Source organism: Leucoraja erinacea, chromosome 23 (assembly GCF_028641065.1).
Source record: "Leucoraja erinacea ecotype New England chromosome 23, Leri_hhj_1, whole genome shotgun sequence".
Taxonomy (NCBI): Eukaryota; Metazoa; Chordata; class Chondrichthyes; order Rajiformes; family Rajidae; genus Leucoraja; species Leucoraja erinaceus.
In genome coordinates this window covers 31360274-31386974 of record NC_073399.1, presented here as the reverse complement: position 1 = coordinate 31386974, position 26701 = coordinate 31360274, and the positions used below count along the sequence as shown (strand labels likewise).

The 26701-nt window shown below is 39.9% G+C and overlaps 1 protein-coding gene across 2 annotated transcripts in view; it reads left to right on the top strand.

Moving 5' to 3' along the window:
* Nucleotides 1-26701, top strand: part of LOC129708449 (alpha-1,6-mannosylglycoprotein 6-beta-N-acetylglucosaminyltransferase B-like) — a 656277-nt gene that overhangs the window by 15534 nt on the left and 614042 nt on the right. Inside the window, exons 1-2 of one of the 2 annotated variants that reach the window (XM_055654226.1) lie at nt 5749-6701; nt 10424-10551. In XM_055654226.1, the coding sequence (XP_055510201.1) occupies nt 6619-6701; nt 10424-10551 (211 nt within the window). In that variant the 5' untranslated portion in view covers nt 5749-6618. Of the gene's footprint in view, nt 1-5748; nt 6702-10423; nt 10552-26701 lie in introns of those variants that run through there. The other variant, XM_055654227.1, reaches the window with a different exon arrangement.

Here is a 26701-nt window from a genome sequence, read left to right as displayed (position 1 = left end):
TGTCTCATCCACGGGAGCTCTGAGTTCTCTACTTTCTGCCAGAGCCTCTACTTTCTTGGAAGTTTAAAGATTTAACTGATTTGGAACATCACTAAATGTTCTAACAAACGTTTACAGATTCATTATAGAAAGTATCCTGACTGGTTGTATCATGGCCTGGTGCAGCAATTCTAACACACAGGAATCAAGAGCCTGCAAAGAGTGGTGAACTCAGCCCAGTCCATCACAGACACAGCCCTCTCCATCGTCAAAAGCATCGACATGAGGCGATGCCTCAAGAAAGCAGCATCTAAGATCCCCACTGCTGCCGTCGGGCAGGAGGTACAGGAGCCTCACGTCTCACACCATCAGGGTTAGGAACAGCTACATTCCCACAACCAACAGGTTCTGGAGCAGACTTGCACAACGCAACCTACCAACCTACCTAGGGTCTATTAACCCTCCTCTATCTTGGCCATGGAACACTGTGGACTACATTGACCCGAAACATCATCCATTCCTTCTATCCAGAGATGCTGCCTGTTCTGCTGAGTTACTCCAGCATTTTGTGACTATCATCGGTGTAAGCCAGCATCTGCGGTTCCTTCCTATACTATGGACTACCTCTTGCATTATTATACATAATTACACGTTTTGTAATTGTGTTTTATTTTTGACTATGCAAAAAACAAGATTTTCATTTTCACTGTCGTAAAATGTATGTATAATTGATGTTATTGTGCATTCTCTGAGTGTATGATGCAGCTGCAAGGGAGATTTTCATTGTGCCTGTGCATGTTAGTTTGTCAATACACTTGACTTGAGTTGAAGCAAATAACTGTGTGCACAACATTCACTTCTCTCTTTGCCTCTCCCACCCATTATCACTCCTCTTCCAAAAGGTTCCTGAAAAGCAGCTCTGCTCGAATGCTACACCACTCCTTTCCCCTCCATTGTCCCCAATTCCCTGATTGCCCTTACATCCCCCTCTTTCCACTCTCTCATCCCTTTTAACTTTATTCACCCCCCCCTCCCCAGCTTTACATTTCACTCCACCTCTCCTTGTCTGACACCCTTTTGTCTCCTTTTCACCTTCAACCATCGTTACTTCTTCCATCCATCTGCCAAACAAACTCTTTCGCCTGTACCCACCTATCACTTGCCATGTTTTGCCCCAAATCTACTTCTCTTTTCCAGTTTTCTCCGCTCCACACCTATCAATCTGAATAAGGGTTGTGATCCGAAACGTTGTCTATCTATTCCCTCCACAGATGCTATCTGACGCGCTGACTTCCTCCAGCACTTTGTCCTTTGTTCAAGCTTCCAGCATCTGCAGTTTCTTTTGTCTCTGCTAGAATGTTAGCTGGTTATGGGCAGCACTTGGAGAGAGCACTAATGTAACTTTTGGGTTGCCAGCAATGACACTAAACAAGCCTTATACGGGGAGACTCCAGCCCAGTCTAGGCAAATTGGCAACCAAAATCCATAGTATTTGGCCAACCCCAATTTTGAAAATAAGACTGTCCACATCTCCAAGGTCTACCCACAGCTCAATTGGAAGTATGTGCCATGTTTTAGTTTGTATGCAAGAATGAAGCAAAAACAGGTTTCTGCGTGTTTTCTTTCTGAAGACATGGGAAAGGAACATTTCCTATCCAGTCATGTCTCACATGGGCAAAGAGCAAGCAAGCTTTTAAAGAAAGGACTTTCCTTCAAAAGCATTATACAATGTACTCCCATATACGACACACTTGGTTTTATTTTCTTTGCCTCTTCCTTCCACTTGGCTTGAATTACCTTCAAAAAAGGGGTATTTTCTCCACGCTGGTCCAAGCAGACATGCCATTGCAAAGCAAAGAGTTTGCTTGCAAAACCAAAACTCCTCTCCTTATTCAGAAACATTTAAGAATTGATAGATGACTGAATTTCACTGCATGTACTTTACATTTCTGGAGACCCATTTAAAAATAATGAAAGAAGATTTTCCTCAAAATTCAACAATACACCCTATATATGAAGACAAAAGGGTATGAACAAGCACTCTTTGGTAACCCCCAAAAAATGGAAGCTTTGTAGGTATGTTACATTACTTACCTTCAGCGGCGCTGCAATTCTGCCACTAGCCATGTGCGCGATTTTGGTGCGTTTGTGGGGGGGGGGGTTAAAACACGGTTTTCTCCGACCTGGTCCTGGATTATATTTGGTTGGAGTGCAAGTTTTTGCAGAAGAATCGTTCCAACGGCTGTTCTGTGTGTTTTTTGTTTTAAATTGCCCGACAAGTTAATCGCTGGAGTGATTGTAAAATCAGCTTCTGAAGCCGTCAACGCCGACAACGGGGCTGGATTTTACGTAGGGGACAGGTAAAAGAAAGTGGTTTATTTTATGTATACAAAGCAATGAATACAAAGGCCGAATCAGCTAATTTAATATCATACTTGTGTAACATCATTCTAAATATAGAAATACCATCATCCGATGGAATTAGAAGAGACTGGGAACAAGAACTAGCTATAAAAATTTCGAAAGAGAGGTGGGATAAACATTTGCTATATGTGCATAAATGTTTGATTAACGTAAGACACACTCTAATTCAATTTAAAATCTTACATAGATTATATTACTCAAAAACTAAAATAAGTAAACTTTTTCCTAACGTCTCCCCTATTTGTGATAAATGTCTATCCCAAGAAGCTACTTTAGCGCACTCATTTGTTTTTTGTATAAACATTCAAAAATTTTGGACTGAAATTTTTGAAATCTTCACAAAATTATTTAAAATAAAATTGATACCAAAAGCGGAATTGATTATTTTTGGAACAATGGAAGGCTGCCCTGAATATATCCGGTAGGCGGCGCGACTCTGGTCAGCAGCGGCCACTGCAGCCTGTCCGCGTTTTTATTATTTTTTGTCTGTGTTTTTATGTAGTTTTTGTTATTTTATGTTGGGGTGTGTGTGTGGGGGGGGCGGGGTGGGGGTGGGGTGGGAGGGGGGGGGGAAACTTTTGAATCTCTCCCTGCACTGGAGACCCGACCTTTTCTCGTCGGGTCTCAGTTGTCGTTGGGGCCGCAACGAGGAGCGGCCTCCAACAGGAAGAAGCCGGGGACTCTGGTGCCGACTCACCTCACCGTCGCGGAGCTGGCCGAGACCGGAGCGGGTGGAGCGGTGGAGGAGCGCTGCCGCTGCCGCTGCTGCTGCTGCTGCTGCTGCTGCTGCTGCTGCTGCTGCTGCTGATGCTGCCGCTGCCGCTGCTGCTGCTGATGCGGAGGCTCCAACGACAGGTCTGTGGACGGCGGCACCGGGAGCCCGCGGCTCCCTGGAGGGAGACCGCTTTTCGGGGCTCCTGCAACGGCGACTTCTCCCGCCCGAGTTGCGGGGTCGAAGAGCTCCTGGAGCGGGGCCTAACACCACTGACCCGGCGTGGCTTTAATGGCCGCGGGACAATCGCCATCGCCAGCCGGGGGCTTTGACTTTGACTCTGACATCGGGGGGGGGCGAGAGAGTGCAGTGGAGAGATAAGTTTTTTTGGCCTTCCATCACAGCTATGTGATGGATGTTTATGTAAAATGTAATCATGTTGTGTCTGGGGTCTATTTGTGTGTAATGTATGGCTGCAGAAACGGCATTTCATTTGGACCTCCAGGGGTCCAAATTACAAATAAATAGACTATTGACTATTGACTATTGAACTAACTGTGTTTCAAAAGAATCTATTTAATGATGGGTTAATAATGGTAAAAAAACATACTTAAATTCTGGAAAAAGCCCCAAAACCAACAATAAATATGTGGATTTCAAATATGTTCGAAACATTACACCTGGAAGATATGAGACTCCTTCTTGCAGGCAAATCAGACCACTTCTAAAAGACGTGGTCTGCATTTATCGACTTACTACAAGTATAAGGTGCAACGGTACTCTGAAAAGAAATGGTTTCAGGATCTGGTAAGGGGGAATGAAAAATAAGAAGTTGGTATATCCCTTTCTGCTCTGTCTTCTTAATAGAGCTTTTGTTTCTTTTTCTCTTTTTTCTTTTCTACGGCCTAGTTCTTAACTTTTTTCTCTAACTCTTTGCGTAATGAGTCTTTTTTCTTGATCGCTTTTTCACACAATCACGACTCTTTCTCACTTTCTTTACTTTTTTCTCTTTTTAAAGCTTAAAAAATGAAGTGGTACAAGAAATGTAATGTTATATTTGGCTTGTATTATTGTAATGTACTTTACCTCTAATAAATAAAATGATAAAAAAATAAATAAATAAAAGTGTTTCTTAAGATGCATTTAATTCACATTTTAAGTTGCGAAACGGTGATTTTTTCCCCTGAAAGAACCGGCAGTGTTTTTGCTGCCGATATGTGTTTAAATCCACTGCAACCGCAACATTCCAATTTATCACGTTCCAGAAAAACCCACTCGCAAGCTGATTTAAATGGCCATTAATTTCCAGGTATTAAACATTAAATTCCTTCCATTTGGCCTATAAACCCATGACAATGAGATTTAAAGATTATGTTATATTGTGAATTCTTGTGTGCATGTTATTTGGACACTTCGGCTATTTAGAAATGTTAATCTATTCTTAAGAAATTGATAGATGTTTAGATCTAGTAATTGAATTTTGTAATTAGCTACAATTAGGTAACTAACTAATTATATGCTTTAATTTCAAGTCATCTAAGTAAGATTGTTTCATATTTGTTTCAGAATGCTTCAATCTATAATAACTGAAAATTTATTTCAGTTCCCTTAATTGTTAAGAAGGTTATGGGCTTTTGACTGTTCTCGATCACAGCTTTTGTGTTAAGTCAATGAAAAAGCAATAGGGAACAAAATGCTAATTTCCGTGTATGAAAATGGCCATATCGTTTTTAATACTGAAGATATGAAAGTGAATTAGGTGTCAAATTAAACTTCTTTTTATGCTTTAACTGATGGAATAAATTACAGACTTGATTTTTACAATATCAAAAGTTTGTAACATTACTAAGCTTTGATACTTATTTTTGAAGTTCAACAACTTTCTCAGCCTAACAGGAGCTTTGCATAAATTAGGTAGAATTAAATCATTTTCCCATGAACTTTCCCATTCAAAATTAGACATTTGAAAACAGAAATGTTCCTGTTTACGGGATAGTGGTGGACAATATAAGGTGTTGCTTTTTATTCATAGATAGCTTAACATGAACTAAGAAGTGAGCAATCATGCTGAAACCTAAATTTTGCAATCTGTAGCTTTCCCTTTGCTCTACCTATTGTACTTGAGTTTGGCTTGATTTTTTTAATGTATCCGGCTCCATGTGACTCGAATGGATGGCATGCAAAACAAAGCTTTGCACTGTACCTGGGTACATGTGACAATAATAAATCTAAACGTAAATCTAAGTTTAGAGTATAAATGTCACTATTTCTGCAATCCTTTAAGCATCCTTAACAGCTGAGAATATGGTCACATAAAATGTTGTAAATTGTATTAATTACTTTAGCCACAACATAATTGTCTTGGGACAGAGACCAGTTATTTGAAGGATCATTTTATATTCTCCATTTTAAGTAAAAACATAGGTACGCAAAAATGCTGGAGAAACTCAGCGGGTGCAGCAGCATCTATGGAGCGAAGGAGATAGGCAACGTTTCGGGCCGAAACCCTTCTTCAGACTGATGGGGGGGGGGGGGTTGGGGGGGGGGGGGGGGGGGGGGGGGAAACACAAATAATTTTATGACTGCAGTAAAAGTTTTTTATTATTTAAAGAATGAAAGATACGATTTTGCCTAAAGTATGAATGATTGTTTTCACATTATATTTGAAATTTTTGCAATCAACATTTATGGCATAATTTTCATTTAAATGTTAGAATTTTAGCACAGTTGAAAATATATAAAAATATACTTTGCCTATAGTTATTTTAAAAAAAAACAAAGTGAATGAATGCACCAGAACAACATCTTCAGCCCACTAGGTGTTGCTATAACACTATTTTTGCACCAAGATAATCTAGCAGCTCATGGTTTGTGTGGGAAATAAAGCAGTTATGATAGAGAGGCTAATGCATTCTAGCTATCCTGGTTGGATTATGATCTGCCAGTCAGCATCTTATCTCCTACCCTAATCATCTGTCCAAAAGGTTGAAGCCGAGGGTTGTTGGTAGCTGCTTCTATTAGATCTGGCGGCTGAGTAAAATGATTCTTACCTCGGGGACTCTGAGGATGCCCTGCCTAAGTGTGTCAGTGGAATAGTCATATGGCTCTGAATAGCAGCAAGACCTGATCATGAGAGGAGCCAACCTTCAAGCAACTAAGGTGCGTTTTACCTGCAGTCTCCTTGACTCATCTTTAGCTGATAATTGTGGGATATCTTCAGTATCTTGTATTCATCATTAGTCCCTGAAAATGTCACCATAAAGCTAGGAGCAGCATTACTTCAGCCTGAACAAAGACTCACAGTGCAGATGGAAATCCTGGCAGATTGGTTCTAAATCCAGCGAGTCAAAAGTTACAGATGGATTTTTTTGTGCTCTGACTTGAATAGTTTCTTGAATTCTTCTAAATTTGTGCCATAATCAAAGTCTAAGATCAAAAAACGAACTCATTTTGCACTGGAAATATTCATATTAGAGGATAATATTTATTTTTCTCAGATAAAAATGTACTTGTTTTCAAAAAATTCTACAAACTCGGATAGTAAAATAATGGTGCGAAGGTTCCTTGTGACCTTACGGCCTTTCAGGTAAGTTTCTCTTTTTAATATAAAATATATATATTTGAATTATTTTGCATTGTTTACATATAATTGATCAGACCCCTGTAGAACCATTGTGTTCCAGGTTTGTGTAAAGTTAAACGTACTTCATTCTCATTGTTCCTGTTATGGATCTGTAGGGCACTATATATATCTTTAAGCTTTTCATTTTAAAAGAAAAACAGCTTGATGATGGCAAATTCTGCGGGACTTGCTTCAGTGTTCTCTGACATTATCTTGAACTAGATAGGCTTTCTATTGAATGTTGAACTAAGATTTAAGACAAGGCGAAGAGAACCACATGAGACTAGTTGTAGAAACAAAGAACTGTAGATGTTTGTTAATACCAAAGATAGACACACGGTGCTGGATTAATCAGCAGGTCAGGCAGCACCTCGGGAGAAAAAGGATGGGTGACGTTTCGGGTTGGGTCTGAGGAAAGGTTACGACCTGCAACATCACCCATCCTTTTTCTCCAGAGATGCCTGATCCGCTCAGTTACTCCAGCATTTTGTGTCTATCACATGAGACTAGTTTCTCCATATGTTTTCATCTCTTAGAAAATTACATTCAAGGAATGACAGATGGGCTATGGAGTGCTGACTGGAGAAGCTAAAGCAAGAGAGTTGAATAGTCACTTTAGTATCATTCACTTTCCCATTATGGGATATTATTTGTTTTTCAATAACATATCTCATAGAGATTGATGTTTTTTTGAAAGGCTACATTTTTTATAGCCAATAAAATAGGGAGAGGGATCACAAGTTTGCTTGATGATTAAATGTATCATTAACAAAAATCAACACAAAGGTATAAGATGCCCACATCTGAAATTCTGTAGGTTGTCTTTGGCTACGTACTAAATATACACATCTTTGAGTGAGGCAGTGGTGAACATTATATCCTGCTTCTGTGTATATATGTTAGGTACAAGTGACCAAGGGTGCATTTCAACTTTATTTTATCACTCTAAATTAAAAAAGGATCATTATTTATTTCAGCGAAGGAAATAGGCAATGTTTCAGGTCAAAACCCTTCTTCAGACCTTCTTCAGTCTGAATAAGGGTTTCGACCCGAAACGTTGCCTATTTCCTTCGCTCCTTAGATGCTGCATCACCCGCTGAATTTCTCCAGCATTTTTGTCTACCTTTGATTTTCCAGCACCTGCAGTTCCTTCTTAAACATATTATTTATTTCAGTTATTAGTAGGAATAAACTAGAATTATTCCTTAAATTGGTTAACTTTGCAAAATAATAGATTGTTACTTACATACTGTATATCATTGAGTCCATTAAGACTGTGGAGAGAGTTGAAAAGAATAGGCATTTGAGTCATTTTTTACCAGATACTGTATAGCTACTTTTCCATATTAATTTAAGGTTTAAGATAGTGTTTAACAATATTTAGATTTTGGTTTGTACACGATTTAATTGTTTGCAAATGTGCAGAATAATAGGATGTGCAGAACTTTTTTTCCAAGAGTGGGAATGTCTAATACTAGAGGGCATAGGTTTAAGGAGAAAGGGATGAGGTTTAAATATGTGTAAATATTTTTTAAACAGAGGGTGATGGGTGCTTCGAACACGCTGCCAGAGGTGATGATGAAGGTCAATATGACAGTGGCGTTTAAGAGGCTCTTACATCGGCAAATGGATATGCATAGAATGGAAGAATATGGAGGCAAAGGAGTTTCATTTAACTTGGCATTATGGTTGGCACAGACATTGTTGGTGAAGGGCCTGTACCTTTGCTGTACTGTTCTATGTTTTATGTTATAGTACTTGACCCATGCGAATAGTACCACAAATTGGGAATTGTAACTGAGAGAATTCACTGTTTTGAGGAAACCATTTCTTGAGCAGATGAATGTAAACAGGTCAATGTGCTACTTATCTGTTTCTGGCCCACAGTTCTAGGTACCATGTTCTTTAAGACCTGAACATGATCTTATTTCACTACCCATTTTTGGTACTTTGACAAAGGTAATAGAATCATAGTTATAACTGTTACTATGCCTACCCAAGGATAACTCTGGCATAGCTCAGCGTAAGTCATTTGATGATGTGCTTCTACACAATGTCTCTCATGCTTTAAATTATTCACCCACTTCCACTCATGCCTGAGAGACATAAAATGAAGGGTTAGGCTAGAAGGATACAATGCTCGAGGCCCGATTGAACAAAAGTGGCATTGTTCCTTTAAAAATTGCAACCTGGTAAAAGTAACTGTTGTGTACCCTGACATGTTGTTCAACTCTTTCGGATTCATTGTATGTGGATAATAAGCAGAATTTCAATGTAAATTTCTCTAATGCGAGAAGAAAATGGAGTGAAACAGTGTCCCATTTAACAGAAGATATAAGAATTAGAAGCAAGAATTAGTCATATGGCTCATTATGCCTGCCCTGCCCTTCGATATGATTTTGGCTGATATTTTTCCTTAATACCAGCTCCTTGCACAAATTCCTATTTTACATTAAGGGTGGCACAATGGCACAGTGGTTGAGTTGCTGCTTACAGTGCCAAATCCTGATCTCAGGTGCTGTCTGTACAGAGTTTGTATGTTCTCCCTGTGACTGTGTGGGTTTTCTCCGGGTGTTTCCTCCCACATTCGAAAGAGGTGCAGATTTGTAGATTAATTTACTTCTGTAAATTGTCCCTAGTGTGTAGGATAGATCTAGTATATAGGGTGATTGTTCGTCAGTGTGGTGGGCCGAAGGGCCTGTTTCCACGCTATATCTCTAAGCTAAACTAAACTAAATTATCTTCATATCTTAATATCCAAAAATCCACTGATCTCTTTCTTGATTCTGCTGTGGGACAGAGTCTACACAGCCCTCGAGTAGAGAGTTCTAAAGAGTTACAGCGCTCTTCACGAGGAATTTCTGGATAGAAAGTTTCAGCATGGCCCTAAATTTAATTTCAGACAATACATCAATATTATAGGAGTCAACTATTTACGAACCTACTTCTGGAATTGAGTAAAATTTAAACAAATAATAAATGTACTTAAATTAATTAAACCGAATAGTAAACCTTTTTGTGACATAAAACCAGTTACACAAAATACTTACAACTCTGCATTTCCAGTAATTGCAGATAATAATTTGGGTGACACACTGGCACAGCTGGTAGAGGTGCTGCTGCACCGCACCAGAGACCCGGGTTGAATACCGACCTTGTATGCTGTCTGTGTGGAGGTTGCATGTTCTCCCAGTGACAGTGTGTGTTTCCTCTGGGTTTCTTCCAGGCGCTTTGGTTTCTTCCCACATCCCAAGGATGTGATTTTCTATAGATTTTCCCTATTGTGTTTGGAGTGGATGAGAAAGTGGGATAACATAGAACTAGGGTGAATGGGTGATCAATGGTCAGTGTGGACTTGGTGGGCTGAAGTGCCTATTTTGATGCTGTGTCTCTCAACTACACTGAACTATACTAACTTATGGAATGTGTAGGAATGAAATGCAGATGCTGGTTTACACTGAAGATAGACACAAAATGCTGGAGTAACTCAGCGAGACGGGCAGCGTCTTTGGATAGAAAGAATGGGTGCCGCTTCAGGTCTGAAGAACTCTTGTTGCATAATCTTCTATCCAGAGATGCTGCCTATCCCGCTGAGTTACTCCAGTATTTTGTGTCTATCATAAACTAATGGAATCATAAGCCTTGAACATATATTGTAGTGTAACGCACTTTTTGCTCGGTTCCAGGTTATTCGTGGCTGGCATTGGATTTTTCACTCTCTGTTTCATCATGACCTCACTTGGCGGACAATTTTCAGGCAAGAGATTGGGAGAATCGCCCTTTGGCATCCGGCAATTTGGCATCAAACCGGAAGGTAAAAACTGCACTTACTTTAAAAGTAAACACAGGGTAAATTATTGATATATAATATTCTAAGTAAGGCCAGAATCAAAAAGTTGTTCTAGTACCTGACATTAACTTTTCATGTCCAATTGCGAAGCAACTTATCAGTGCCTCATATTGCAATCATACATTCAGCTGGATTGAGTCATCCCCACTTTGCATTGATGTGCACCCAATTCGCTCTGTTTTTGCGTAAAAACAATTGAATTACCTGCATTCTTATTAAACTTGCTAATTAATTACATTAAGGATTTGCAGAAAATACCCAATCGCATGTATTTTTGTAGAATACTGAATTTACATCAACTCTTTAGATACTGGATGGTGGTCGTTATTAATATTCATGCAAACTACTCAGATTTTATGATAAATTGTCTATAGACAGGATGGATGCATTTCACAGTAGTGTTTGAAAAATTAAGCTCTCTCCATTCTTATCTGATTGCACAGTGGCGCAGCTGGTAGAGCTGTAGCCTCACAGCTCCAGAGATTCGGGTTTGATCCTGACCTCAGGTGCTGTCTGTGTGCAGTTTGCACGTTCTCCCTTTCCCAACGTGGGTTTCCTCCGAGTACTCTGGCTTCCAAAAGACATGCAGGAGTGTAGGTTAATTTGTAAATTATCTCTCGTGTGCAGGGAATGAATGAGCAAGTGGGATAACATAGATCCAGCGTGAAGGGTTGGGTTGATCAAGTGTCAGAGTGCAATCGGTAGGCCGTATCTTACAATCAATCAATTATCTGTACTTATGTAATTTGCTATGGGCATTTCCAGTTTTATGCCAATTTTTTTTACACCAAGAAAATTATATATTTTTAACATTATTAGTTGTCGAGCTCAGTGACCTCAGTCCAGAATGCTACATCACCATATATTTTAAATACAAATCTCATCAAGAAATTATTTCAATGATATGCGCTAAAGGAACCTATGGATTCAAATAATAGTTGCAAGAATGTTGAGCTTTGATCTCACCCAGTTATAAAGTTATAATAACTCATAATTTTGTATTATCAGCAGCACAGGAAAGAAAGCAAGCAGCTCTAAAATTGCATTAGGTATAACTGTTGTTGCATCATTTACTTTATGTATTCAAATGTTCAGTTGTATAACATACAATTGGAAATGTATACAAATTTCCAGCATGAGCACAAAAACAGTACCATTTTTTTCCTGAAAAATATAAAGAAATATACATTCTTGTCATGTATTTTCTACAAACCATTTCTCTTGCATTTCATTGTATTTTTCACTTTCAGCATACATTTTTGGTCCCCCTATATCCTTATATCTGCCTACCATAGAAAAATGTAGCTATTAACTTCACATAAATTTAAGTTCTCATTATTGAGCTCAGAGCATCGAGAATTTAGGTTGTGTAATGGCATGTTTTTATCTGCTATGCAATTCAATTTTAATGAAAAATAAAATGTATGAGATAATAATGAATAGTGGTGATTTATACTATTGATTGCAAAGTCTGCAATTTTCATTCCTTGTTCCTCGGTGCATCTGTCGCATCATGTACAGAGGTTCCCAGATATGCACAGATATGTCCTGATCAGTGTGGTTTCCAACTCTGCAGTGGCACAGAGAATGCATGAGAAGTCTTATTTTATGCAAAACTGATTCAGTAATGTCTGAGATGTTCAGGGACACTTTCTATCCAGCTGTTATCAGGCAGCTGAGACATCCTACCACAACTCGAGAGCAGTCCTGAACTGCTATCTACCTCATTGGTGATCCTCGGACTATTTTTGATCGGACTTTATCTTGCATTAAACGTCATTCCCTTATCATGTATCTGTACACTGAGAATGGCTTGATTCTTTCCCCTGACTGGTTAGCACACAACAAAAACATTTCACTGTACCTCGGTACACGTGAGTAAACTGAGACTGATCTTGAATGTCTTGTACTATTGAATTTCTAATCACCAGCCTAATTACCAAAATGGTTGCTGGTCAAGCATGCTGTGATAGCCTAACTTCTCTCTGCAAGTTTTGAGGAAGTTGTAGACCATGGTATTTTATTGCTGTTTCCACACCACCCACCCAATCACCGATGATTTTCAAACTGAGTTTCTCACATAATTTCAAAAGGTTACCATCTCTCCCATTTTTTTTAGTTTATAGTAATCTATTTTCTATTCCTAGTCCTGCTGTTTCCTGCAGAATTGTTATGCTTTTACACTCTGCACCTGTTTCATAACACTACAAGAGGAAGCCATTGAGCATTTCCTTATCCTCTCATTCTAAAACAATGATGGTCTGGGTGTAGTTGATATTTATTGTTGGTTTGTAAAATCATAAAGTTCAGACCAAAGCCATTATAGCTGCATTTACACCAAATCTCCCAACTCTCTCTCCCATAAGGATACCAATCCCAGCTTCTCCTGTCTCTCTATCTAATGACGTTTTCATCTCTAATTCCATTCTAATAAACACTTCCAAAGATATTGGGACAGATTCAAGGATAGGAAGGTTATAGTGGAATGTGGGCTGAAGGACCTGCTTCTGTGCTGTATGATTCTATGGCTCTTTGACAGGAACATGAATAGGAAAGGTTTAGAGGAATATGGGCCAATGGGACAAGCTTACATAGGACATTTTGGTTGGCATGGACATGTTGAGATAAAGGGCCTGTTTCCATGCAGTATGATACTACAACTGTAATTTGATGTTCTTCATTAGGTTTGGTAACCAGAAGTAATAATTCTGCTCCAACTAACGCTTGTCTTTTATTTCGTAACTGTTTAGTAAATCTACCATTGTTGAAGGTATTCAGTTTACTTTCATTTAAAAATGTGCAGACAGTAAATTATTTAAAGCCTTTAAAACTGTTCCCTAAACAAAACATTGCTGAAAGATGTTTTTTATGCTTAAGCGACAAGCTTCAAGGATAGTCTTCAATCGTGCTATTCTCAGAAAACACGTCTTAGTTATTTAAAGCGCATGGTGTAGTTTTACTATGATTACTGACATTCAGGAGGCAATTACAATGAAGTGCACAAAGCATTTAAAATAATTATATCAAGCCTCTTGGTTCAATTGGATAAGCATTATAAAGCATTTTTAAATAATTTTTGATTGGGACATTTGGGCAACTGCATAGTTTTATTAAGAAAAGGTAAACTGCTGGGGGACCTCAGCAGGTCAAGCAGCATCTGTAGAAGCAAAGGATTGATCAGTGTTTTGACCCAACATGTTGACGATCCCTTTGCTTCCACAGATGTTGTTTGACTAGCTGAGTTCATCTAGCGGTTTGTTGCTCTAGTTAGTTTAATTTTGTTTAATGTCACGTGTAACCAGGTACAGTGAAAAGTTTTTTAATTGCATCCTATTCAGTCAGAGGAAAGACTGTACATGATTACAATCAAGGCGCCCACAGTGTACAGATGCATGATAAAGGATATAACGTTTAGTGCAAGATAATGTCACTAAAGTCCAATGAAAGATGGTCCAAGGGTCTCCAATGAAGTAGATGGTAGGTCAGGTCTGCTCTCTAGTTGGTGAGAGGACTGTTCAGTTGTCTTCTAATAGCTGTGAAGAAACTATCCCTCAAACTGGAGGTGTGCGTTTTTAAACCTCTGTACCACTTATCTGAGGAGAAGAGGGAGTGACCGGGGTTGAGACTCGTCCTTGATTATGCTGGTGGCCTTGCCAAGGCAGCATGAAGTGTAGATGATGCTTGATTACAGCATCTGCACTGTCTTGTGTCTCTTGTGTTGTTTTATTCTTCATTAGCTCGCAGAAATGTTACAAGACTGCCAAACACAACCACAACCCAATAATTGCTAATTTAATCCCTTGGATTCTTCTCCTCCATCATTGCAAATGCTTCCAACCGTGCTATTCCTTGCCATTCCATGACCATCTACATTCATGGCTTTTAGTGGCAAAATGCCTCTCAGCAGTCATGCATTCACACACCATTTTGGCACATTTCTCTTCTCAAGAAAATCCATCACGATTTAGTTTTCATTCAAAAATTCAAAAATTATCTTGATCCTGTAAAGTAGGATGTTGGTAGGATTGAATGGGGCAGTGGTAGGCACTTTCTTTTGCACTGGTATTGTAGTGATTAATTTATTTACTTTTTTGTTTATTGTTTATTATTTTTTTGTTTATTTGTCTATGTTATCTATGTGTATTATGGAAACAGAAACATAGAATAGGTGCAGGAGTAGGCCATTCGACCCTTCGAGCCTGCACCGCCATTCAATATGATCAATGGACTACCTTCTGTGGCAGGCCTGATATACTGCAATAACTAAGAATGTTACTGTTCTGTTGCTGGTACATAAGACAATGAATCACTCTTGACTCTTTGCCCACTAGCAGTCATCCAGGCTTATTCTAGCAGTTCAAGGCATCAGGTCTACCACTGAACGGAGAAACATTGGTATTGGTTTTGAGAGGTATTTAAATTTGCCTAAAAGGTAGTTCCCTCAACATTGGCAAACTCTTTTTTCTTTAAAATATGACATCTGGTGTAGAGGCAGATATTCAATATACCCCATTGAGTGGGTCACATTAATGTATCTGTTTATGTATCACTATCAAATGAAGTATTGGGTTTACGATACCAAATAGACCCATGCCTAATATTTTATTTCTGATGAATCTGTAAAAGCAACACAAATAGCTAAATCTCACTTTCATTACATTTTATTTAATTTTCTGCCTGTCACTTCTACAATATACTGAAGAAGTCTCTTCATTGATTTCTGTAGTTTTTGTTTTGCAGGCGTTTACGTCATTCCTCGGTAATTCCTCTTCGATAATATTTCAACCTCCCATTAAACACTAATTTTTCCCTTTCTTCTCTTCCTTCACTTTCTTTGTCTGCATGCAGTCAAATTATTTCTGCCATTTAGTCTTTAACTTTCTAAGGGTGTTCTGAATCTCTTTTTTCTTTCACGCCACAAAAATGAGATTGCAAAAGTCTTTGCCTCCTCTTGACTGGGAATAAACACCAGTCCATGAGAACTTTTGCATTGAACAATGCTGCATAGGAACAGAACCTTTGATTCCAATATCTGCACTGAATATGATGCCGTTAAACTAATCTCCTCTGCCTGAATGTGACCCATATCCATTTATTCCCTGCATATCCATGTGCCTATCCAAAGGCCTATCTATCACTACCCCTGGCAACATGTTGCAGGCACACATCTGTGTAAAAAACTTGCTTTTCAATGTCCTTTTAAACTTTGCCTTTCTCACTTTAGACAAAATAAAATAAATTTGTCCAATCTCTCCTTATACCAAATACCCTCTAATCTCGACAACATTTGGTTGTTTATTACTATTTATTTTGAACCTGGTTGCAAAGATGTCTAGTTTTTGTATAATTTCTGATTGTAGACATCATTAACAGTTTACCATGCCATAGACAGGGCACAGAATACAAATGTTATGATGCTGAAGAACCTATTTGGCCGATTATGTTCATGATAGTTTATAAGCTATCCAGTCATAAATTCATAAGGGACAGGAGTAGAATTAGGCCATTTGGTCCATCATCTCCTCCAGCATTCAATTGGCTGATTTATCTCTCCCTCCTAACCCCATTCTCCTGCCTTCTCCCCATAATCTCTGACTCGTGTACAAATCAAAATTCTATTCAGTCTAATCAGTATGACCCCATCACCTAATTGTAGACCAGGTACCATTACAAATAACATTTTTTCAATTACATTTTAAATGTGTTGAGGGTTCTGGCCTCTACTACTTTTTATGTTCTATCATAATCTAACAGTCCTTATATTCTACGCCTTAGCTAATAAAGGAAAACACTCCATATGATTTTTAATCACCTAGTCTGAAGGTTTAAGGATCCTAAACCCTTTTATTTCCTATCCTCGGTTTCTTGGCATTTCTTGAGCATTCACTTATCTTATTTCATGCCTCTCTGGCGAGAATTCCATTTCCAATGTTTTACTCAACTGGCCACACCATCTACATCTTCCTGCGGCCTAAAGCTTTAATTTGAAATATCTTGAATATTATACAGATCATAAGCTGTAACCTGATGATCTGAAATTAACAGTTAACCTCATGGCCAATTTAGACTTTAGGCTTTAGAGATACAGTACGGAAACAGGCCCTTCGGCCCACAGAATCCATTAGGGCCAGCAATCACCCCATACACTGATACTACTCTATACACTCAGGACAATTTACATTTTTTTTTACTGAAGCCAATTAACCTACAAACCTGTACATCTTTGGGATGTGAGAGGAAACTGGAGCATCCGGAGAAAACCCATTCGGTCACAGGGAGAATGTAGAAACTGTGCACAGACAGCACCCATAGTCTTTGATCGAACCTGGGGTCTCTGGCGCTGTAAGGCAGCAGCTCTACCGCTGCGCCACTGTGCTTGTATTCTTGTATTATCCTCCGCAAACATTTGTTTCAGCCCCTCTATAGTAAAGTTTAACTTGTATATGCACGGAATCGAGTTATGAACCCCTCAGGACTCTCTTTAGCTAAATATTATGTCGGTTTGTTTTTCTTCTAAAATAATGACACAAAGTGCTGGAGTAATTCAGCGGGTCAGGCAGTATCTCTAGAGGATATGGATCGATTACATTTCTGGTTGGTACCCTTCTTCAGATTGATTGTGGTATGGGAGAGAAAGCTGGATGAGAGGTGGAGATGGAACAAAGCCAGGCAAGTGATCAGTGGTAAAAAAGACACAAAGTGCTGGAGTTACTCAGTGGATCAGGCAGCATCTCTGGAGAGGTGAAGTTTTGAATCGGGGATGTTTATGCAGGCGATGGGAGTTTGACTGGCAGACGATTGAGCAAAGGCCAGAGATGATACGACAAAAAACTGTGAGATAGGGAGTTAAGAAGAGATGAGGCATGAAATATGAAGCCAGATGAAGGGGTATAGGCGGAAGTGGTTGGGGGTGTATTGTTTTTCTTATGGTCCCTTCAGCTAAATTTTCTGTCTATTCCTGCTTGCAATTATATTACTCTCACATACTGGGGATTTTGCTTCAGGTCTGAAAGTAGTAATAAAGCATCACTAAAGGGACAAAGGGAATGCAGAGAGGCCGACTGGCACAATGCTCAGCTAATTATAAACACCAAAGCTGATCTAGAATAGGATTCCCTTTTAAAACTGTGTGTGTTAGATTTTGTTCTTTTGATCTTCCGGTTCCAGATGTCTGTGGCTGTTAGAGTGTGGGCAGTGGAGAGCCTAATATTACTGTTGTTGTAATCAGGAAAGCATTAGACTGAAGAGTGCCATAGTAACAAGGAAACAAGGGAAGGAACAAAGGTATATTTTTTCTTCATTACTTAGCTGTAATGATGACTTTGATGAAACCTGAATTTTGAAAATCTCCATTTAAGAATTTGAATTAGCGGTTGACCGTACTATGTTATACCAGAGTGGCTTCCTTGCTTTCAGTATATAACCAATGTGGAAATGCCCCTTGACTTCATTATAACCCTTAAATTTATAGAAATATATTTAAATATATACCACAATCAATTCCCTGTAAAATCCCAGAGGCACCATTTTTGTGTACTGCCGGGCTTTCAGAAGCAAACGTTGAGTGACTTCTACAATGATTTTAATGGAGAAAGTATGCTTTTAAAGGTGAGGCTGACCTCGTTTGGGAAGGCTGAATTTTATATATTGTTTTTAAATGAGATATTGCTACTGCCGCAGTATTTTGATTCTGCTGTCAAGACGGAATTTCGAGCTTCTTTTGCAGGCCACTAGCTCAACAATACTGTTGCTCAAACCAGATACCTCCCCCGTTGGGATGTAATGTTAAAATTGTACAAGGCATTGGTGAGGCCAATTCTGGAGTATGGTGTACAATTTTGGTCGCCTAATTATAGGAAGGATGTCAACAAAATAGAGAGAGTACAGAGGAGATTTACCAGAATGTTGCCTGGGTTTCAGCAACTAAGTTACAGAGAAAGGTTGAACAAGTTAGGGCTTTATTCTTTGGAGCACAGAAGGTTAAGGGGGGACTTGATAGAGGTCTTTAAAATGATGAGAGGGATAGACAGAGTTGACGTGGATAGGCTTTTCCCACTGAGAGTAGGGAAGATTTAAACAAGGGGACATGACTTGAGAATTAAGGGACAGAAGTTTAGGGGTAACATGAGGGGGAACTTCTTTACTCAGAGTGTGGTGGCTGTGTGGAATGAGCTTCCAGTGAAGGTGGTGGAGGCAGGTTCGTTTTTATCATTTAAAAATAAATTGGATAGTTATATGGACGGGAAAGGAATGGAGGGTTATGGTCTGAACGCAGGTAGATGGGACTAGGGGAGAATACGTGTTCGGCACGGACTAGAAGGGTCGAGATGGCCTGTTTCCGTGCTGTAATTGTTATATGGTTATTTAGCAACCTCACAGGTGTACATCATGTTGCTGTCATGGATTTTGAGTAAAGCAATCCCAGGTATTACATGATGAATGAAACCTCATATATCACTTTGATAACTTACAACCCGTAGAAACCAGGAACTGCAGATGCTGCTTTACAAAAAAAAAAGACACAAAGTGCTGGAGTAACTCAGCAGGTCAGGATGTATCGCTGGAAAATATGGATAGGTGATGTTTCGGGTCGGCACTCTTCTTCAGACTTAACTCCTCAAACTTAAAATTCTCCAATATTAGGTAACACCCCCCTCTCTTCCCTGTGTTCTCTCCTCCCAACCCTGGTGTACACCCATTTCCCCCACTCCCCCCCCCCCCTTCTTTTCCCCTCCACTTAGTTCCCTTCTACCTATATCCTTTGGCTTTACATTTCACTCCTCTTCTCTCCTTATCTGACATCCTTTTGTCTCCTTGTCTCCTTTTTTGTTGTCTTTCATCTCTTTTCATTGCTAGCCTTTATTCACCCATCTGCCACTCGCCTCCTCACCAGTAGTAAACCTATCGCTTGCCTGGCTTTGTCCTGCCCCCCATCTCTTTTCCAGCTTTATCCCCCCTCACCACTACAATCAGTATGAAGATGGGTCCCGACTGAAACGTCACCTATCCATTTCCTCCAGAGTAGCTTCCTGACTCACTAAGTCACTCCAGCACTTTGTGTTCCATCCCAGAAATTATAGTAGCCCTCTTCTCCAAGTCCCTTGCATGGAAGAATCTCTGCCAGACTTGTGTATCAAATGAAATTTGCACACTATGTATAATATTCACAGGACAGATTTACCTGGATACTTACAATGATGTAGACAGCCTCTCATTTTATTACAGAACAAAATCTGCAGCACAAATTTCAGGGAAGGATTACATGATTTCGTGGGAATTTTTAGGAAGACATTTTTCATCCAGAAACTGGTTGAAACTGGAACTCACTGTCTGAATGAGGTGTGGAGTTAGGTACATCTATGGAGTAATTAGTTAACAATTTGAAGTGTCATGGCATTGAAGGTTATAGGCTCTGTGCCAGGAAACTGCCTTAAACAAATGTGTACTTGATGGCCAGAATTTGCAAAATGGTCCCATGTCAAATGTATTCAATTTATATTTTAAGGGTTGAGAATTTCAGCTTCTGCTTGAGGTATAACCCTAAAAGTTTCCTCTGCTTTTTTTGAGATTTATTTAAAAACAATTTTGAACAAAAAAATCATTAAAATAGAATGATCACATGGCTGCTATCACTGAAGATGCAGTAAAGAAACAGCATCTGTCCTTCAATATTATATAATTTTTAATCTGCATTTGTTATATTCAACATCTCAACATAAATGGGGCTACATCTGATTACTACCCCAAAACAGTAATGGGTATCCGATAAAGCTGCATTCATTAACTAATGCAGGCAGTGTGCCAGTCAGTCTGTGCTGCCTGCTCATTCCATGCCTTCAGCCAGCTACTGATTTGCTGGGAACATCAGCAGGGGGCCAAGTTGTGAAGAGCCAGCCCCAGTTAAAACTAGCTTGCACTGCTTAAAGCTAGCCTGCACCTCTTAAAGGGCTGATCTTCGAAGACACTCTAACGGATCTGCAGACTTTGCTTGTGGGTCTGCAGGATAACAAGACGGCGCAGTGGTGTAACCGGTGGAGCTTCTGCCTCACAGTGCCAGAGACTTGCGTTTGATCTTGCAGGGTGTTGTCTGTGTGGAGTTTGCACGTTCTCCCTGTGAATGCATGGATTTTCTCTGCGCACTTCAGTTTCCTCCCACATCCCAAGACATGTGGGTATATGTAGGTTAATTGGACTCTGTAAATTGCCCCTTGTGTGTCAGGAGTGGATGTGGAAGTGGGGATAATATATAACTAGTGTGAATGAGTGATCAATGTTTGGTGTGGTTTTGGTGGGCTCAAGGCCTGTTTCCATGCTGTATCTTTCAAAAAAAGGTGGTGAAATGTAATGAGTTGTTTTGGAATAGACCGTTTTAGTGCCAACTCTTCTGTAACAATAGATAGCAAGATTCAAGCAATTGCACATTTCTCCAGCGCCAACCCGGGATATTCCTGACGTGTCGCAGAATATTACTTTAAACAATTTGGCTGTGGTTGGCAGTACACTCTACGACCTGCTCGGAGATTGCAGTTTTTATATCCAGAAATACATCTTATTCGGAATTAAAAATATATACAAATTTAAAATTATGCAAAAACAGGAACAGTGGTAGAGTTGCTGCCTTACAGTGCCAGAGACCCGGGTTTAATCCTGACTACGGGTGCTGTCTTCATGGAGTTTGTATGTTCTCCCTATGGGATACATAGGTTTCCTTCCACATTCCAAAGAACTGCTGGATTGTAGGTTAGTTGACTTATGTGAATAGTGTACAGTGGGCTGGACTAGTGTAAGGGTGATCGTGGTTGGTATGGGTTTGGTGGGCCGAATGGCCTGTTTCTATGGTGAATCTCTAAATCTAATCTAATCTAATCTAACCTAATCCAACCTAACCAAATCCTACATTCTTCATTCAGTAGTGTCAGGAAAAGTAGTTTTTGCATCTACCTTTAAATAAAACATCCTTACCATTAATGTGGCCTTCTTAGGGTGATATCCCTTCCTTTGTTTGAGAGGTCTCCCCCAGCCTCCGCCCCTCAATGTCCAGCCGCGGAAGGATCCTTGACTGTGCTCCTCCCCATGCAGTTGGTGCCAACAACCTTCCTCCTCTGCCTCTTCCTTTTCCACCAGCTTGGCCTATTTTGCACTCCATTTATTCCAATAGACATGCTTTGTTGTCAGGGCAATTTCGAGTTCAAAGACTATGCCTAGAAGCAATTGGTTTGTAAGGAAGGTTTGGTCAGCAAAATGTCTTTCCTGTAGATTTTTGTAAGTTAAAACTTGAAAAAGCTGTTGTAAAAGCTGACCAGAGTATCATAACAAAAGGCAGAAAGGGTCAACCAATAATTAACCTCCATTTAGTGGACTCGTCCATTAAAGAGCTTGATGGGGATCCCTTCTTGCTTGTTCAACAAGGTTAGAAACATAGAAAATAGGTGCAGGAGTCGGCCATTTAGCCCTTCGAGCCTGCACCGCCATTCAATATGATCATGGAAAGGGGGAGGAGAGAGGGGTGATCATCCAACTCAGTATCCATTTGTACCTGCCTTCTCTTCATACCCCCTGATCCCTTTAGCCACAAGGGCCACACCTAATTCCCTCTTAAATATTGCCAATGAACTGGCCTCAACTACCTTCTGTGGCAGAGAATTCCAGAGATTCACCGCTCTCTGTGTGAAAAATGTTTTCCTTATCTCGGTCCTAAAAGATTTCCCCCTTATCCTTAAACTGTTAAGAGTATATCAGCTGGAATTTGGAGCTGCAAATATCAATGCTCACATCAAAGCAAAATGTTGGTTTACTGATTGATTGGCCAGCTGCGTATACTCCTGGCAGATGCTCACCACCATGTGCTAACTCTCTTTTAAATGGTGTCTCATCCGATATGCTACACAAGTGTGCGTGCTTTCTGTAGGGACCATGTTGGAGCCCTGTAGGGAATTAGAGTCCATAAAATGAAGGCTAATTTATTTCTATCAATGCTTTGGGGCACTTAGAAACAGAAGTGGCAATTGTGGTCTAAATCTACTCTGATTGGCTTTTTCCTCATGAGGGCAACTGTAGTGTCCCTAGATCAGCAAGGCATGCCAAAACAATCCCCTTGTCTCTTTGCAAATTACGTCACAGGTATTTATTTGACTGATAGGTTAACCTCCCCATTGTAAATGTATTTAATTTCACCTTAAGAGTCTTCATTCTTTGTATTTGTCTAATACGGAGTCAAGTCAAGGGGCCAAGAATATTTAATAAGGGTGTTCTGTATCTCGATAAACGCAAGGAATCATGGGATTTGTCAAAGGTCATTCGGGATTTAAAAAAAAGTGAACGCAATGCTGTGTAAACTCTGTATAAATTGTTAACTATTCTACCAAGGAATTAATCCAGAATTCTGTCAACTCAATAGCTTCCTTTCTTGTTCTGCTGTTCACACACTACTTACACAGTCCCAATTCTAGTGCAGTTCATTAATCTGCAATTATAAGATACTCAAACAATTAAATAAATTATTATTTTCATTTAATCCTTAATGTGTTTGCTACTGGAATAAGAAAATATTACTTGTGTTTGAAACACCTTATCTTTATTCTTAATTTATGTGTAAAAATATATTTAATCTGAGGCAGCAATCCACAGCAGCTGAAAGCAATAGTTTTAACTTTGGGAAAAACAAAACCAAGAAAGAAAGCCAGAGGTGAAATATCCTCCTAACAGTCCATCAGCTTCATTTAAGTTACACAAAAATGCTGGAAAAACGTTTTTCCTATTTCCTTCGCTCCATAGATGCTGCTGCACCCGCTGAGTTTCTCCAGCATTTTTGTGTACCTTCGATTGTCCAGCATCTGCAGTTCCTAGCCAATGTCTGCAGTGATCTCCGCTGAGAAGATAAATATTTGACTTGGATAAGGGCCAGTTTAGAAAGGGGTTGTACAGTATGTCCAAACTCATCTCTCGAAGGAAAGGTGACAATAACCTCAGTTTCCACGATGATCACATGTTTGAGAATGATAGGCATAAACTAAGCTTTAAAAAAAAATAACTGCACTTACCTTTGGGTGAATTGTGATATCAGCTTACCATTTGTTTTCCCAATTTCTCAGGCATCTACAGGTTCATAGTCTACTTCCCTTGAGCTCTGGAAGCAATCAACTACACCTAATGCAATACCACAAATCTAAAGGCTGCTACTGAACAGAAGAAAAACAAAACACTGGCAAAGAGAATATTAAGGCATTGTGCAAAATCATAAACTTGGTCAGGCTACATTACATGGGGAAATGGCAACAGCACTGCATGGAATTGTTAGCATTCTCTTATCTTAAATGCCACTACTTTTGGGATTACTTTTGAAGTCTTTACTGGCTGCCTTCTTACCCACTGGGAAGAAACAACTTAAAAACGTGCACCAAGTAACAAGGTCAATTATACGTTATTCATCATCATGATCTTGCTCACTCACCGAAGTATAAAGCAATAAACCCACCAAAATCATCGTAGTTTTGTACAAATGAACCATAAATACACCTAGGTAATAGTGTGGAAAGCAGTATTTTCTTACATTAAAGATGCAAAACTGCAAAACACGTATGAAATGCAGGTCTGTACACACACAGTAGCTCAGCTGGCGAGAATGTTTATGCCGAATGACCCATGACCTGGGCATGCATAGTTGTAATACCGAACTCGCTTATTATCATGTGCACCGACAATGGAACAGTGAAATTCTTACTTGCAGCAGATTAACGGCTGTAAACACAGTACATAGTTAACATATAATATATTAAAAAACATTCAAGAAATTAATTATCCTAAAAACAAAATACTAGTGCAAAAAGCCTCGTCATTTGTGCTAAGGATAAGGATGTCAGGTTGTACCAGTGAATTCAATATACTGTAAGTAAAAGGGTAATCTAATGGGTTGTTTTTAAAGGGGCACAATTAATTAAAAGAAAGTAATCAAAGAAACAAAGGAACTCTACATGGCTAGAAATTGGGGCAGCACAGTTACACAGCAAATGAGGCGGAGTTGCTGCCTTAATGCCCCTGTCCCACTTAGGAAACCTGAATGGAAACCTCTGGAGACTTTGCGCCCCACCCAAGGTTTCTGTGCGGTTCCCGGAGGTTGCAGGTGGTTGCCGGAGGTTGCAGGTAGTGGAAGCAGGTAGGGGGGCTGACAAAAACCTCCGGGAACCGCACGGAAACCTTGGGTGGGGCACAAAGTCTCCAGAGGTTTCCATTCAGGTTTCCTAAGTGGGACAGGGGCATTACAGCGCCAGAGACTCAGCTTTGATTCTGACAATGGTAGCTGGCGGTACAGAGTTTATACATTTGCCCTGTGACCACGTGTGTTTTCTCCGGGTGCTCTGGTTACCTCCCACAAATCAACGACGTACAGGTTAGTAGGTTAATTGGCTTTGGAAAATTGTAAATTGTCCTTATTGTATAGGAAAGTGCTACTGCATGGGGTGATTGTTGATGGGCTGAAGGGCCTGTTTTCATGCTGCATTTTTAAAGTCTAAAGTAAATTCATTCAATCAACTCCGTTGTCGAAAATCATGGTAACCTCGGTTAGAAAAGTATTTTTGCACTTTTTCAAGAGTCTTAACAAAGTGGGATGTTTGGCACATTTCCTCCAGTATAAAACACTCACCAAATGACGTCAGGAGTGATATAATATGTAAAATTCTGCAAAAAGATTTTTCAACCTCGCAAGTCTAAAAATAACATTTTTTTGTTTACTTATTCAACAATTTTTTTGTTTACTTATTGTTGACCTTATTTCATCTGTAACTGCTTTTTTTTTATAAAAACCAATTATGAAACTACATCATCCGTGGAGGGACTCACAAAATAGTGTTTTTTGGGTAAAGACTTCTTCAGACTGAAGTTTGCTCAAGATTCCAGCACCTGCAGTTCCCTTTGTCCCTGAAATCACATTTATTGTCCACACTGAAGTCTATGATCTCCAGTGACTTAAAATACAACTCTACATGACTACTTAACATTTCCAACTGCTGGCGGGACATCAACCGCCTCAAATCTTCCACTCCCCTTACTCATAGAAACATAGAAAATAGGTGCAGGAGTAGGCCATTCGGCCCTTCGAGCCTGCACCGCCATTCAATATGATCATGGCTGATCATCCAACTCGGTATCCTGTACCTGCCTTCTCTCCATACCCCCTGATCCCTTTAGCCAAAAGGGCCACATCTAACTCCCTCTTAAATATAGCCAATGAACTGGCCTCAACTACCTTCTGCGGGAGAGAATTCCAGAGATTCACCACTCTCTGTGTGAAAAAAGTTTTCCTTATCTCGGTCCTAAAAGATTTCCCCCTTATCCTTAAACTGTGACCCCTTGTACCAGATTTAGGGGAGAAGATAAAATCGGGCCATGTGAGGCTGGGGAACGATAAGGTTGAAGGCTTTAGAGGGCAGAGAGCTGGAAGCGATGAAATCAGTAATGGTATTGAGATTAAGGCCTGATGCTCGTCTGTGGGGTCATGGTCCAAGGATGAGAAGGAGGAGGTGTCTGAGAGTTGTTGACTGGCCTCAGTCCGGTAGAGGTCAGCGCGCCAGACTACCACGGTACCCCCCCCTCCTTGTCAGCGGGTTTGATTATCCAGTCGGGGTTGCTGCAGAGTAAGTGGAGGGCTGTACGTTCGGGGGTGGGGGGGGTGAAGAAGTTAGAGTGAGTACTCCCCTTGTTCCAACCCTCCCACTTCCCAGTTTTCCGACCAGTCTTAATGTCTCTGACTACATTTTAGTAGACAACATTTTATCTCCATTCCCTTTGTCCTATTTTCACACCTTACCTTACCTTATCTATGTATCTCCCCTGACATCAATCTGAAGAAGGGTCTCGACCGGAAAAGTCATCCATTCCTTCTCTCCAGAGATGTGCCTGTCCCGCTGAGTTACTCCAGCATTTTGTGTCTATCTTCGGTTTAAACCAGCATCTGCAGTTCCTTTGTGTAGGAAAGAACTGCAGATGCTGCTTTAAATTGAAGACACAAATTGCTGGAGCAACTCAGCGGGACATGCAGCATCTCTGGAGAGAGGAATGGGTGACGTTTCTGGTCGAGACCTTTCTTCAAACTTCTTCAGAGTATCTGCAGTTCCTT